Genomic DNA, 15,416 nt, shown 5'->3' with positions numbered 1-15,416 from the left:
TGGCATTAAGTACATTCACATTGTTGGGCAAACACCACCATCATCTGCAGAACTTTCTCATCTTCCCAAACTGACACTGTCCCCACTGAACGCTGACTCCCCTTTCCCCTCCCCCAGCCCCTGCCCCACCGTCTACTTTCTGTCTCTGTGGATCTGAGTCCTCCAGGGACCCATGAGTGACTCATACAGTATGTGTCCTTCTGTGTCTAGTTTATTTCACTTTCCCCCAGGTCCATCCATACGGTAGCCTGTTTCAGAATTTGCTTCCTTTTTAAGGTTGAATTATGTTCCATTGTGTGAATGGACCACATTGTGTTTGTTCATCAACAGACACTTGGGTTGCTTCCCCCTCTTGGCTACTGTGAGTAACACGGCTGTGAACACGGGTGTACAAGTGTCTGTTCACGTCCCTACTTTCAGTTCTTGTGCATGTATACCCAAGAGTGGCATTGCTGCATCAGACAGGAGTTCTAGTTTCAACCTTCTGAGGAAACTGTATATGGTTTGTCACAGCGGCTGCCCCATTTTTCACCCCTAGCAGCTGTGCGCACGGTCCCAGGGCCCCCATACCCTCACCGTCATGCTTGCTCTGGAATTGTCATCCATCCTGACGCCCGAGGAGCCCGCCCCCAGCTGTATGTCGACCTCTCTGCTACCAACGGGACAGTCACCTTTCTCACCATCTTCCCAATTTTCTCTTCTTTGGTTTCTCGGTGCCCACATTCTCCAGAAGCACTTTAAGTGCTTTTCTGCGTTTATAGTTCACAAAAGAAATCGGTTGCTTCGGCCCACACTGGTTATTTACCACACTGGCTTAACGTCCTCCTGGGACATTTCCAGCGGGCCCGAGCTGTGGTTTGAGTTGCCAAGCAAAACACCCACTTTTCCAAATCTCCCTCAAGCTAGTGAACGAATGAGCTCTCAGAGAACAGGTCATTTCAATTCCTGTCTAGACCAGTTTGAGATCCTTCTCAACTACTTGTTTGGGTGAAAAAAAAGTCCCCTTCATTTCTAGAACCTCACTGATCAGTTTTATAGCTGGAAGCAGTGGCCGAACGGTCCTCACGGAAATGTCCATCACTCGTTTGTGGAATGCACGTGCAAGGTTGATAGTGTCTCTTCCCGATGGAGAAGCTCCTGGGCGCAGGCGGGTTTGCAGAAAGGGAGGGATCCACCGAAATCCTGCATCCTGGAGCTGATGGACGCTGGCAGCATGACTGTTTCTGGCTTTTTCAGGTTGTCTAATGTGGATCTTTGACGTAAATGACATAACACAATCTGAGCCTTTTTGATATAATTCCACATAAGGGAAAACTTAGATTGAAAGGAAGTTGTACTCCAGAAAATGTCATATTTCAGACCAGTGCGAGTGTTTCAGATGCATTTCCCTCACTAGGCACCCAAGGCGATCGTGGTGGGGTGTCGTCATTTGTTTTTGCCCTGAATTTGTGTGTCTCTTTCCGACGTCAGACACCCTCAGACTATTCGGGTGATGCAGTCGCCCATTAATTTTTCTCTGGTCTTTTCTGACTGAATAACCTGAAGATGCTCTTTCTTACCCTGGGCTTCGGGCCAGCAGTCCCACCTTTAAATCCCCCTCAGCGCCTTCCTCCATGGGCTGTTCTCATTGGGATTTGTCCAGTGAAAGGAAAGGAGCCATTATTCTAGCTCCTGAATAATCTCAGGTAGAAGCAGGGGAGTCAGGTAGAGCATCTCAGGTAGAAGCAGGGGATTCAGGTAGAGCATCTCAGGTAGAAGCCAGGACACATACCCAAGTCTGCAGTTGGAGGTGGGCAGAAGGTGTCTTCCCTATTGAAGGGGAAATCTGATGCTTTTACCTGCTTTTACTCTGTGAACAATTAGAGGAAAAGGATTAATTTGGTGTTTAAAACAATACTTTTTTATTTACCTGTCAACATAACCGGGGGTGTTCAGGAAGTTGTGGGTGACATTTCAAGCAGTGGAATGAATGACTAATGGACGTGCTGGGCTGAGACGGTGACCAGGTTGTGGCAGCTGTAAGGACACGGCTGGGAGGGGTGACTGGGTGCTGGGGAGCAGAGGGGGTCGGAGAGCAGAGTCTGCCTGCGCAGGGAGACCAGCCCAGGTTTCCGGGCCCCTCCACGAGCCCCGTCTGTGGCCTCTGCCTGAGCCCTGATTCCACTCACACCTTCCCACGCCCCCCAGAGCCTCAGCCCTCCCGTGTCAGGGTCACCGCAAGCATCCACACACACGCTTCCGTGTTAACATGTACGGTGCCCCCGGGGGGTGGGCCCTAAATACAGGAGCAGTGAGGGCGGGGCCGTCCATCCAAGTCCCCTCCAACCGCGGGGCAAACACCAGCCACCCAGGCCCACCCCCGCCTCTGCCCACGAACCCTGGACCTAGGAGCAGCTGCACGTCACCTGCCCAACTGGGGCTTTTCGTTCTTAAAATTCCCATCCCTCCCCCACCCCGTGCTCTTGAACCTTTCCTTAGTGTTCTATGTCACTTTGTTGGGTTTCCATTTAAAACCTCTAGACTTGGCTCCTGGGAAACACACGAAGTGTTACCACCTAGAAACCTCAGAAGGCATGTCCCGCCATCAGCTGCACACACGGAGGCCCTCAGCTCACCCGACGGTCGGGCCCCTGTGTGCACACCTCCTACGACCCCTCCACTAGTCAAAGCCTGATCATTTCTTTTTGAAATACAGTTGGAACGTTTAGGTTCCCAGGGTGACTCTCTACCTGGAAATTAAATCTCAGGCTTGAAAATAATGCCTTTACCTGCGGAACCATCAAACAAAGCGCAGGCACGACCATCCCAGACTGAAGGAAGGAAACGGCATCGCCGGAGTTCAGGTGATACCCGTGCTGTGTGTACCCAGCGGCACCGTCCCGGACACGGGCCTGTGCTGCTCTCCTGGGACAAGGATGTGAGCGCATTGCCGAGCTGGGCGCTAGTTTCCAGGACGCTGAGAGGAAGCAGCGTGAGATAGCTTGAGCCGTTTCCATGAGTCTCGCGGGTATGGCCTCCACGCCTGGGGTTGTCTGAGCTGTAAACAGTCCAGGACGCGAAGGCATCACCTGGAAACGGAGAAAGAGGGAAGACTAACGTTGTGAACAGCGTGCGAAACTCTTAAGCTCCCCGTCTCTCTTGTGCTGGTAGTAACTACCAGCCATGCTTTAAAGTTCTGCCTCGGGGTCCACAGGCTTTCAAGGACATCTTGGGAGTTGGCAGTTTTCCTTAGTGTTTTGTAAGAAATAACACAGTAAGCTGTTTCCCAAGCGTAACGATTCCCAGTGCTGATTTCACATTAATTATGCTGAAAATGGAAGATGGTAAGTGAAGGTGGGGGTGACCTGTGCTCTGTTTTCTTCTGCGACGTGGCCGTGATGACCTTGGCTGGGTCTCGCCGTCACCCGGGCTGTCGGTCATTGCAGATGAGCGAGGCGGACGTCAATGGGCAGCTCGAGTCGGTGTGTGAATCCGTCTTCAGTGAAGTGGAGTCTCAGGCCATGGACGCCCTGGACCTCCCGGGAGGCTTCCGCACGCGGAGTCACAGTTACCTCCGAGCCATTCAAGCTGGTTACTCCCAAGACGATGAACGTATCCCCATGGTGATTCCCTCTGACGTCAGCTCAACTGCTAGACCCTCGGCAGGTAAGGCACACCCTCTGACCCTCCGGGGACACGTACAGGCATGTACCACCTCTGTCCTGCGAGGAGTGGGTGTAAGTCACCCTGCAAATGTTTGGACACTTCCCAGTTACGCTTGGGACATGCTCCTGTTTGCAATGGCGTGTCGAAACATTTCTTTCATAGATAACCTTTCTTCTTCTTACGATGAAATCTGTTGCTTGTCAGGGCACTTTACAATCCTCAAGGACAGTCTTCATAAAGTTTTATATAGGAAAATTTGGATGGTGATTGTGTTTCAAATACCAAAGATTAACAGATTGCAGGAAAGCCTCAGCTGACGTGCGATGACTTCTAGGGTCCTTCGGCGCGGGTCCAGCCTGAGTCTCTGTGGCCTGGTGAGGAAATCCATAACCACGATTCAGTGCCGCAGAGCAAATCGATTGTTAATGTAAATTCACTCGTCTCGGGGCTGTGCAGGTTCAAGGTCACGGTTTCCTTCGGTTCTTAGGGAAAACCACATCCACCCCTTTGAAAATTTACCACCTAAACTAAATATCACTGCACTGTGGTTATTTATACAACACAGTGAATAAGCATGGCCTGGGACACCCCTAAAACAGTCAGCGTCAGAGTCGCCGAGCCGTGTAGAAAGGCCGAGCCGAGCAGCCCAGGCACAAGCAGGGATGCGAAGAGCGTGAGATCTGGACCTGCGGTCGTGTGGGGTAGGGGGAACCGGGGTGGTTCTGGGAAGGACTGGAGAGAAGCCGGCTCAGGTGACAGCACTGGGGACCAGAGCGGGGGAGGGCCCGTGTCACCACGCCATGGACGGAGCTGCGTGTGTCTGAAGCCAAGACAGTGAGCGCGACTTTGGGGCGACTGCGGGTAATGACAAGTGCAGGCCTCAGGCCGCTGCTGTAAACCTCTGCTGCCCCACGCAGCGCCTGTAGGTGGGACGCACGGCGAACCAGGTTCAAACCCGCTCCATCATCCCTCTAAGACCTTGGGCAGGTTAGCTTGTCAGATTCTCGGCTGTCCGTGGTGTCCAAGAGAAGTGGTAGCTCTGAGTAACTGATTAGTCAGCCCGAGGATTAGTGACCAGAGTGCTGTGGGCCTCGGTGACCTTTTTATGTTGTCCTGTGGCCCGGGGTGGAGGTGGTGATGCCCTCCGACAGCTGAGCCCCGGGCCTTCCTTCCGAAGAAACGCCGGGAGTCACCGTGGGTGCTGTTCAGGAAGCCCGGTCCTGCGGGAGCCACGCGGGGCTGTCAGGGGCTTGCGGGTGGCAGGACTACACCCCTTGGGGACCCTGTTGTCCATGAAGTCGGGGACCGCCCCTCGTAGGGGTGGAAAAAAATGTGGAAAATGAGCAAACTTAGGGAAGCAACAAGCCTTACCGTCCTTGCAGTTTATAAAAACACACTTAAGGGGTAATTACTGATATAGTCACCCGTATTCACTGAGTGTCTCCTGTGAGCAAGTGACAATTAAGCTCTCCTGGCCTTCAGAAATGCTTTGAAACAATAATTACCTAGTGGGAAATGACTTTATTGTTTATAGAGCTGTCATTCCGGGGAGAATAAAAATAAAACAGGTTTCATAGAGGTAATACAAGAACCAGTGCAGAGCTCAGACTACAATTCTGATTTATGTACATATCATTTTACCAAGTACATTTTTGTATTCCCAACATGTATGCACCAAAGAAAAATCCCATAATGCTTCTCTTCAAAGTTTCTCCTGGATCTTGGCCTAGTAATGGAGTCCCGGTTTCCTCAAGACTGTGGTAGAGCCAGAGAGCAGGCGTGCCTTCCAGAGTTAGGGAATGGTCTGGGAAGTAAGAGAAGAGATGGAAAACCTTAGGAGAAATATCGAGTTGCCTTGAAATAATTGAGATATCGAATTACAAGTGGCCTTTTTGAAGAAATGTAGGTGCAGATGGATCCTTAATTCCTCCCTTCCCTGTTTTACTGTAAGCATTGTAAACTGAATATTTCTATTTCTTTCCTAAATAGAATTGAGATGGCATGCAACAGTAGCCTACTTAATAAGACTGTGAAAAATACCAAAGAAATGAGAAACCTCTGTCTGGAAAAACGTAGAAAAACAAAAGCATGCAAGTGAACAGAATGTAAATGCCCACTTTCTATTAAAGCTGAACTTCCAGTTAGATTCAGAGTCTCCTGTCAGAGAGGCAAAAACAGGGCTTCAATGGTTTTGTGTCAAAATACTGCTTGGAAGATCATATAACATTTAATAGCTATCCTTGGTTGACGTGTGCGTATGTGTGGAGAGAGAGAGAGATTATTTTGACACATTGATTTTCTTTCACACTTCTAAAATTAGCTTTTGAAAATAATTCCAAAAAAACATTATTTGCAAAGACATTCCCGGTGATTATTTTGAAGAATAAGATTTATTTAAATGTTTCTTTTTGAGCTTGAAACATGCAAATTGGTGTTCTTTTGTTGTCTCACCTATATGAATGCAAACATGTAGTATTAATATTCTTCTAATAATAATTAAATACCAACCATATGCATGAAAGCCTCATTAAGAGCTTTAGGATATGTACTAGGCGTTCTATTTTCTTTATTTTTTAAATTTTTTTATACAGCAGGTTCTTATTAGTTATCTGTTTTATACATATCAGTGTATACATGTCAATCCCAATCTCCCAATTCATCCCACCACCACCACACCCCTGCCACTTTCCCCCCTTGGTGTCCATACATTTGTTCTCTACATCTGTGTCTCTGTTTCTGCCTTGCAAACTGGTTCATCTGTACCATTTTTCTGGGTTCCACATATATGCGTTAATATATGATATTTATTTTTCTCTTTCTGACTTACTTCACTCTGTATGACAGACTCTAGGTCCATCCACGTCTCTACAAATGACCCAATTTCCTTCCTTTTTATGGCTGAGTAATATTCCATTGTATATACGTACCACATCTTCTTTATCCATTCGTCTGTCGATGGGCATTTAGGTTGCTTCCATGACCTGGCTATTGCAAATCATGCTGCAATGAACATTGGGGGGCGCATGTGTCTTTTTGAATTATGGTTTTCTCAGGGTATATACCCCGTAGTGGGATTGCTGGGTCATATGGTTGCTCTATTTTTAGTTTTTTAAGGAACCTCCATACTGTTCTCCATAGTGGCTGTGTCAATCTACATTCCCACCAACAGTGCAAGAGGGTTCCCTTTCCTCCACACCCTCTCCAGCGTTTGCTGTTTGTAGATCTTCTGATGCTAGGCATTCTATTTTCAACCCTGCCAGGTTCATGCTGCTAGTAAATGTTTTGCTTGTTTGGGGGGCTTGAGTTCACCGGTTTTTCCCTCAACTCTTCAAGGCGGTGGTGATTCAGCTGAAACAGACGCTTGCGATCTAATCTCCAGGGAGCTGAAATAGGACCAGAATCCACTGCTCAGCCCTGGGACCTGCAACCGTGGGCGTATCTCCATCCCACTATTTCTCTTGTTACGAAAAAACCCACTTGCTGATTAGGGTCCTCTCGCTAAATGAAGTGGCTTTGGAAACATCTACTTTCATTTCACACATGGTTTCTTTCTCATCTGTGAAATGATTTATCAGATAGATTTACTTGTCTAAATATGCATTTCACCCGATTTTCCTAGGGAGAGAAGGTTATTGATATCATGGAGGAAAATTCTATAAAATTAGATTATACTGATTTTCCTCTGGGTCAAAAATTGTCTCAGCATATGTCAGAACTGATTCCAGAAGTCGTTACAAGGAAGGGAAAATCCATTCGAAGCACGACAGAGGAAACAGCCATAAACCTTGTTTTATTTGGTTGTTTCTGTTTCTATGGTACCTTGTCCCTGAAGCACACATCATGATTTCCAGTTCCCAAGACAGTCTCCATCGTGTGCAGTCAGGCACCTTCCTAAGCTCTGGCCACGTGACTCCAGCCTGTTCCCCCATGACGTCCCCTCCAACTCCCACCCTCCTTCCTTCCTCGAGCCAGGACCCTTGGGGATTCCATGGGGCCATCACGACAGCAGGAGTGATCAGTCACTATAAGAAATAACTGTTTAACTTGTGGAGAAGTGAACCAGTCAGATATAACATTTAACATCCTACGCCCTGAATAATCAGTGATTCAATAAATGAACTCACGCTCGCATAAAGAAACGGATGGATGATGAATCATTCAGCTGGATTTTAGGATCCTGCCGAGATCCAAGCGCTGTGGGGCCGACCCCTCAGGCCTCCCAGGCAGCCCGCCCCCTGCACCTGCGTCCCCCTCTTTGCTGCGCACCTGGCCGTGCTTACCTGGAGCTCTGCTTAGCCCTCCAGCTGGTCCCCTAAGTGCCTTCTCACCCACCCTCCACCCAACTTTCTGAAAATTCATCCTGGTCCAGCACTGCCCACCTGGGACCCCCATGGTTTCGTGGTTTCCATGAGCCGAGGCGACAGTGTCTGCACTCAGTGTGTGACCTGGATGACCCGGCCCGGCCCCCAGCTGCCCTCTCACCCCCTCGCCTGGCACTCACCCCTCCTCACAGTCTCTCACTTCTGGGCTTTGGCATATCCTATTTGCTGAGACCAGAATTTGCTTTTTCGGATTTTTTTTTTTTTTTTTTGCCTAATTCTTAGCTATGCTTTCAGAGTCAACCCAAGAATCATTTCCTCCAGGAAGCCTTCACTGATTTGCTCTTCATCTAATTCCTTCCCTCCTATCCCCCTATCAGATGCGTTCCAACAAAAGTACATATTTACTAAAACAAAAAAATCCTAACTTTCATTTATGTTTAAAATGTACTGGGAATTCCCTGGCAGTCCAGTGGTTAGGACTCCACACTTTCACTGACGAGGGCCCGGGTTCAATGCCTGGTCGGGGAACTAAGATCCCACAAGCCGTGAGCTTGGCCACAAAAAAATTAAAAATTAAAAAAATGTACTTCCCTTTTAAAGATATAGAGATATGAGATGGCAAAACATTTAGGCTACGGTAGCAAATTATATTCACTATTTGCGTATACTTACATCCTCTCATAAATATGTTTAGAAAGCATCGATACTATGGCTTTTATTTCTTACAATATGTTAGTTAAAAAGCAAGTTATTTAAATTCACAAAATTATAAAATATTAAATTAAAGCAAGTTATTAAAGCAAGTTATTTAAATTCACAAAATTATAAAATATTCTAAGAACTTCGAAAAGAAAATAATTTTGCTCTCAGGAAGAAAGAGTGTAGCAATGCTTTTCAACCAAATCACTCGCCATCAGGATTTAGTTTTCTTGCGATGAGGTAGAAAAGAATTAACATTGGAAATCAGAGAAATGTGTCCATAAAGTCCTGTATGTACACAGAGTTTATTGATTATCTGGACTTAATAATTTTCCATACATTATCTTTAAAATGCACTAAAAAATATAATGCACTTGTTACTTTTGCAACTTCAGATTTTTCTTCTTTGCTTATGGTTTCCAAGAAACACTTTGACAATTTAATGTGGTGTATTTGGACTTACACAAAATGGTTTCCTGTTAGGTATTTCTATTTTCTGGAGAATTCGCCTTTAAGAAAAATTATCCTTTGAAGCATCGTTCAGAAAGGGAAGAGGAGACTGCCTGAAGCCTGTTTGTCTTATGCTATCACTGTCTTTCCCATTCTGTTTGCCAGTGGTTGGTTGATGTTTGCTTTGGACTAGTGGTTGAGGACTAAGGCGTTTCCAACTGAGGAACGTTGGAAAATTCTGTGTGTGATACCGGTGATGGTTAAGCTTATGTGTCAACTTGCCAGGCTTGCATGTTTAGTCAAACGTTATTCCGGGTGTTTCCGTGAGGGTGTTTCTTTGACAAGTTAACTTTTGAGTGAATAGACTGAGTGAAGCAGATTGCCCTCCCTAATGTGGGTGGGCCGTGCCCAATCAGTTGAAGGCCTGAACAGAACAAAAAGCTGACCTTCCCCGGAGTAGGAGAGGATTCCCCCTGCCCGACTGTAGGAAATCTGCTTTTTCCTACCTTAGAACTTGAACTGAAACATCAGCTTTTCCTGGGTCTTGGGCCTGCCGGCCTTCGGACTTTAACTTACCCATCCGCTGTCTCTCCCAGCTGGCTGACAGGCCCCCCAGACCTCCGGTCCTGACAGCCCCCATAGTCACATGAGCCGATTCCTCACAATAAACCTCTTTCTCTACGTATGGATACGTTCTCTTGGTCTGTTTCTCTGGACAGACGTGACTAATACGGTATCTCCAAAGAATATTTCTTCAGGTTCTGTATTTTAAACGGTCAGAGTATTTACACAGAGAAATTTCACCAGCAGGCCTTCTCTCTCTCTGGCAAAAACCTGGACTTTAACGAGATGGATAAGAATCTTTTGTCCTTGTGGCTGGGGGGACGGGGCAGGGGGAGGGTTCATTAAGATGAAAGGTGTTTTCACAGATGTTGATAAGCTACGTTTGAAAATGATCAATCAGGTAGATCTAAAAGTATGAAAACACTATTCGTTTCAGAAAGCCGGCGGTTACCGACAATCACGTGACAGGTTTTAGGCACGTCCAGGGAGCTGGCCTACAGGACAGTGTGCTCCCTGTGGACATGCGTGGCCCAGGCTCACAGCCAAGGCAGCAAATGCTACCTTCTGGGGGCCACACCCTCCCCTGGGGCCCGGGGACATCAGAGAAAAGAAGTCCCATTTGGCGGTTCAGGTGAGTCCCTGAGAGTGTCCCCGCTGCCGGGACTGGGTTGGCACTGGATGGGTGACTCGTGAACCAGGGCTGTCAGCGTGCCTGAGCCGGAGGGCAAGTGAAATTCTGGTCTAGGAAGAGAACCGAGGGTGGCAGCCAGAGAAGCCAGTGTCCATCACCATAAAGGAGGGAGTGAGAGGCCCAGCATCAGAAGCAACCAAGAGACAGTCAACTGGCTGAGGGAGGGCCCAGGACTCAGCAGAAACAGAGCTGCAGGGCCCGGAGCTCATCCTGACTGCTGGGTTAAGGGCATGTAGTTCCAGGGAGAAGGTTCCCATCCTCACCTGGCGGGTCTGCAGCTGACGCCCTGCAGGAAACTGTAACAAGGAAGCTGGCAGCAGTCTCCCCACAGAGGCCACGGGCTCCAGAATTGAGGTCCCCAACCTGGAATCCATGGGCCCCTGGGGGTCCCTAATATAGCCAGGAATTCGGGGCCACATGAACTGAGCTGGGATAAAAAGCGGATCTTTATTTTTTCTGACGTCTAACTGTAACTCACAATGCCCTGGGTGAGGAATGCTATGGAACACGCTCACGTCAGCAGTGCGTCTGCCTCAGAGCGCGGGAGTGTCAGTTCAGAGTCGCCCTACGATACCTGCAGGGATCTTGAAAACACCGTTTACGCTCATCAGGCTTTGAAATTACAGTAGTTATTAGTCCCGTTGCCGGATCTCATCATGTACTGCATTAATGGATAGGAACATATCACAGACATTTTTAACATTTTGATGATTATATTTTATGTAACTTTTTAATCCTCTGCATTTTAGTTTTTGAATCTAAAACGTTGTCTTGAGAAGGAGGGTGTCGGCCTGACCGAGCTGCTGACGGGTCACAGCCCAGCGGCAGGTGTCACAGCAGGATTTCTCTGCTCGAGTAGTGCAGTTTTCAGTATTTGCAGTATTGGGTTTCCTTATAGATAATCGACATCAGAAATTATTTTACCTCTTACTGTTGACTGTCTTTCCTCCACTGCCACGAGAGCAGGCACCTTTAGGGGCTGTTAAACACTGTATCAGAAACTTCTAGAGCAGGGACTGGAGTTTACCACCCACGAGTGTTCAGTTTGCATCAAAGGACACAGTACACAACAGGGGGACGGTATGCATCCAGAGAGGCCCAGGGTTTCTTTGTCCTCTCACTGCTGGTCACACAGAACATGCCTTCTGATAGCAGCAGCAGCATGTGTGCAAACACTGCAGGGCGAGGAGGCCCAAGGTGTGCTCGGGGTGGGGTCTTTCGTGGTGCGCTGGCCACACGGGCACCTGCAGCTACATGACCAGTCTTACCCCACCAGGCTCTGGTGAAAGCAGCTGGAGATCACAAATGCTGCTGTCACTACTAAGCAAGGCTGTTACTCACAGGCTGTCACATCCTGCCCAAGACAGTGCACAAACCCATGGTTCTGGGGCGTCGTTGATCTTTGGTTACTGTATTGCCTAGTATTAGCCAAGGTCAGGACCACACTTGGGCACTTCGGGATTTGCTGCAGCTGAGTTTCGATTTGCCCAGTCTCCTGCTCTGTACACCTGGGCTGTACAGGACTCAGTAAATATTTGTTGAATGTAAGAATGGTTGACTTGAGAAGTTACACTGTATGAAATATTTAAATCTATTTACACTAACAGTTTGCACTCACTTAATATTTAAAATTCAGTATTTAAACTCCCCCTCTGCTAAGCCCTTCGCTCAGACCTCCCGTTCCGCTTTTTCTCTCGATGTTTTTCTTTGGACGGTACCAACTCATGGTACCCACCAACTTCTTTATCAGATATTCAGTGTGACATGTGAGTGGATCACCTACGACTTAGCTGTGCAAGAAATAACACAGTAGTTTATTTTCTTTAAATCAGTTCAATACCAATTCTGAGTGTCCCACCCCTCCTGCCTGATATCCAGCCTTGGTCATTTTGGGTGAACCTAGGGCATTACAAGGCCAGGACTCCCACGTGGCATCAAGGCATCTGGAGGCCCCCGGTCACGGACACCCGCTGCCCTAAGGTCTCCGTGTCCCTTTCCGCGTGGCCTCAGGGTTCTTGGGCCTCCACTGCATGGTCGGGACTCAGCTTCTCAGAGACGCACAGGTTCTCCTCCTGCCGCCATTCTCTGCAGAACTCTGCTCTCTGCCCTCTCCCCGCTGACCCCTGGGCAACCTCTGTTGAGTCTAGGATTTTACCAAAGTCAAGACAAGGTTAAGCTGGAGTTACCTTCCGCCAACAAAATCTTTGCAGAGAGGGACCCCAGAGCTGCTTGCAACGGGAAGGATTGTGGGAAAAAACATACAAATAATATCCCGAAATTTTATCCTGCGATGTAGGTCAAGTGCAGAGGTTTTCCCAGAATGGCAGCAACCCGTGCCTGTTAATTACTCCTCAGATGACATCTGAGAACTTCTGAAAAGAGGTCCTTAGTGGCCCACTAATTGCAAAATCATTTCAGGTGATCCTTCCAATTTTGATGTTGATTCCCTGAAAAGGTAAGAATTATTCAGGCATAGAAACTGAATTGGAGGGAACTGCCTTTCTCTAACATTGAGGATGTCCAAAAGCCAAATACACATAGCTCAAAATATTTTTTAAGTGATGAAAAAATTCCACCGCTAACTTCCTTTTGCCTTTACAAAGATACTGGAGCTGTTCAGAACTCGACCTTATAGTTAGTGCTGCCTGGTTATCATTTATTTTCAGTAGAGGTGTTAGGCCAAAACAATTCGTTTAGGCCATTTTAACATTCCCAGGTTTGGAGGAAGAGATTGAATGAGATTGAGGTTAATCTTTCAACCCCTTTTCAGAAGCCAAGAAAAGTAGAATGCTACACACATATACATGGTGGGCTTGGTTTATGGTTTTAGGGATTTGGGTTATATCTGCCTGGATTCCTTTCAGATGACAGACAGGTGGCAGTGAAACATTGTAAGGAAATAGTTCTATGGACCATAGGAAACACATATTCATATGTGTCAAGCATTCCTTTATAAAATAAATAATTACATTGGATTTATTTCATCCTAACATAGCCACTAAGATGCAGAGCCATGCTGTGCTTTTTAAACACAAATAATGGGAGAGCTTTGAAATTCCCAGCGGATTTATCGTAAAGAACATTTATACTTCTGTTTATCGGTTTATTACTTTTTGGAAGCCAAGAAGGAGAGGGATAAGGAAGAATGAACTGATTGATCGTATCCAGTGTTACCATGAGTGTAAGACATAAGAAGGGAAAGGTTCGCCAGCTAAGGAACAGTGCTCGTTTCTGGCACGAACAGGTGTAGGTCCGCTGAATTCCTGGAGAAAAACCCATACGGCAAATATGGGGCAAGGCCACCTTTCCAGTTCTTTAAATTGTCTGTGTGTGCTGTGATCGCTTTCTCTAATGGACAGTTGGTGTTTTCTTTATCGGTTTATGGATTTATAGCAGGTCTTTCCTGCACTGCCATTTTGATCAGTCACACAATCAACGGAATCAAATCCACAGATTTTTATTTTGTCTAATGTCTCTAAAGTACTAAAGAGATGCTTCATGAAATGAAGGGAAACAGAATTTGCAATAGATTTAGAAGCTCTGGACACTCTGCAAATAGATAATCACCGTGCTCAAATTTTCTCTGCTAATACTTGGTAGTTAACATTTGATCCCTATGGTGAGTTATTACAAAGTGGGCTATGATTCACGAAATGCTCAAAGTTCTCTTCTCTTCCGAATATTTACGGCATGGACTTAGATCCTAACTGTGGGACAGAGGAGTCTCCTCCCACATACTCTTTCCTGCAGACTGAGGCTTAGTTGTCACGGTGAGGGAGTTTTCTGAAAGGCTTGTACTGGGCGGCAGACGGTGGCAAAAGGAAATGAGTTGCTTTGGCACTTGGGGTTATTGAAGAGGCAGGTGCCGTGTGCTTCTCAAAGGATGCTCAGAGCCTACGTCTGCATCCCTTGTATGTAGATGACAGGAGCATGGGGACAGAGTCTCTGAAGCAGAGGTACTTGGGAAAGGACAGATACAGGCTCCATTGCTATTGCTCCAATCTCGGTCTCCGTGCCTACTTCCGCCAAGAAAATCCCCATCAGCATAATTCTTGCATCACACGGCAAGCATCTGGGGAGCAGTGCTAACAGAGAGACCCATTCACTCTCAAACCTACAACCCAAGGTCCAGGTGCTGAAGCCAATAGGATGGACAGGTGTCCTGCGTGGCTGAAACGGGGAACCCGCTAGGTTCTATGTGTTCAGTGGGCAGCCCTGAGGCTGGCAGAAATGAGCGAGACCTGTCACAGCAGCGGGAAAGTCCCCTGGGAGTCCAGGGTCCTCAGCGTCAAGCCGAGAGCGTCTTCCAGCTCAGCTCAGCTCAGCTCTTGATCAGCGACCCCAGCTGTCCTGGTCCTCAGTCAGGCGTCAGCTCCATCGTCAGGGAGGCCCAAAGCCCCAGGGTGCCCAGAGGGTGGAGGCCACAGAGGCAGCTGTGGGCAACTGGACCTCCATCCCTCCCGAGGATGGTCTGCGTGGCCCTTTAGCTCCTGCCTGCAGTGCTCGGCCACCAGACGCCTCACACGCAGCCCTGATGTCTTTGTTCACTGCGCGAACCCGCAGAACCACCGGGGCAGGTGGAGTCTTCTCCCCACTGAGAGTTAGACGCAGGAAAATGCCTGATTGACTGGGCACCTTCCAGGCTGCAGAAAAGCTTCTGTTTCTAGTCTCAGTCTGGATTTGTGCTCATCAGAGCCAAATATGAAAGGTTAGGGAGAAGAAAGATGGATGCCGTCCTGCAGGTGTGGACACCCACGGCAAGCCCCGCGCACACTCCAGGCACTTAGAGGCCCTGCCCCTGACTGGAGGTCAGGGAGTTCCTTTTCTGAAGCCCCATTTGAATGATTCCTCTTTTCCCTTCAGTTAAGTTGGCGTTTTTTCTAGTCATGCATTCATTAACATGCAGGTGTGGAATTTAGAGATGTTTGTGTTTCTCTCCTTTAAGAAAATAATTCCATGAACCTGGTGCTAACTGAATATTAAACTAGAAAAGTCAATTGGGTTTTATACACATCGTGGTACTTTTCACAAATGTCATGAAGTTG

At 47.6% G+C, this 15,416-nt stretch overlaps 1 protein-coding gene across 1 annotated transcript in view; it reads left to right on the top strand.

Annotated features, from left to right (window-relative positions):
• The window catches only part of DLGAP2 (DLG associated protein 2), a gene marked incomplete at its 3' end in the record, with an annotated part of 702,831 nt that overhangs the window by 650,809 nt on the left and 36,606 nt on the right, over nt 1-15,416 (top strand). The window contains exon 9 of the mRNA XM_082680415.1: nt 3,426-3,645. Within this exon, the coding sequence (XP_082536541.1) occupies nt 3,426-3,645 (220 nt within the window). The remainder of the gene's footprint in view (nt 1-3,425; nt 3,646-15,416) is intronic.

Source organism: Grampus griseus (genome assembly GCF_964374135.1).
Source record: "Grampus griseus genome assembly, chromosome: 21".
NCBI lineage: Eukaryota > Metazoa > Chordata > Mammalia > Artiodactyla > Delphinidae > Grampus > Grampus griseus.
Note: the sequence above shows the minus strand (reverse complement) of the source record. Positions and strands in the feature narration are given on the sequence as shown.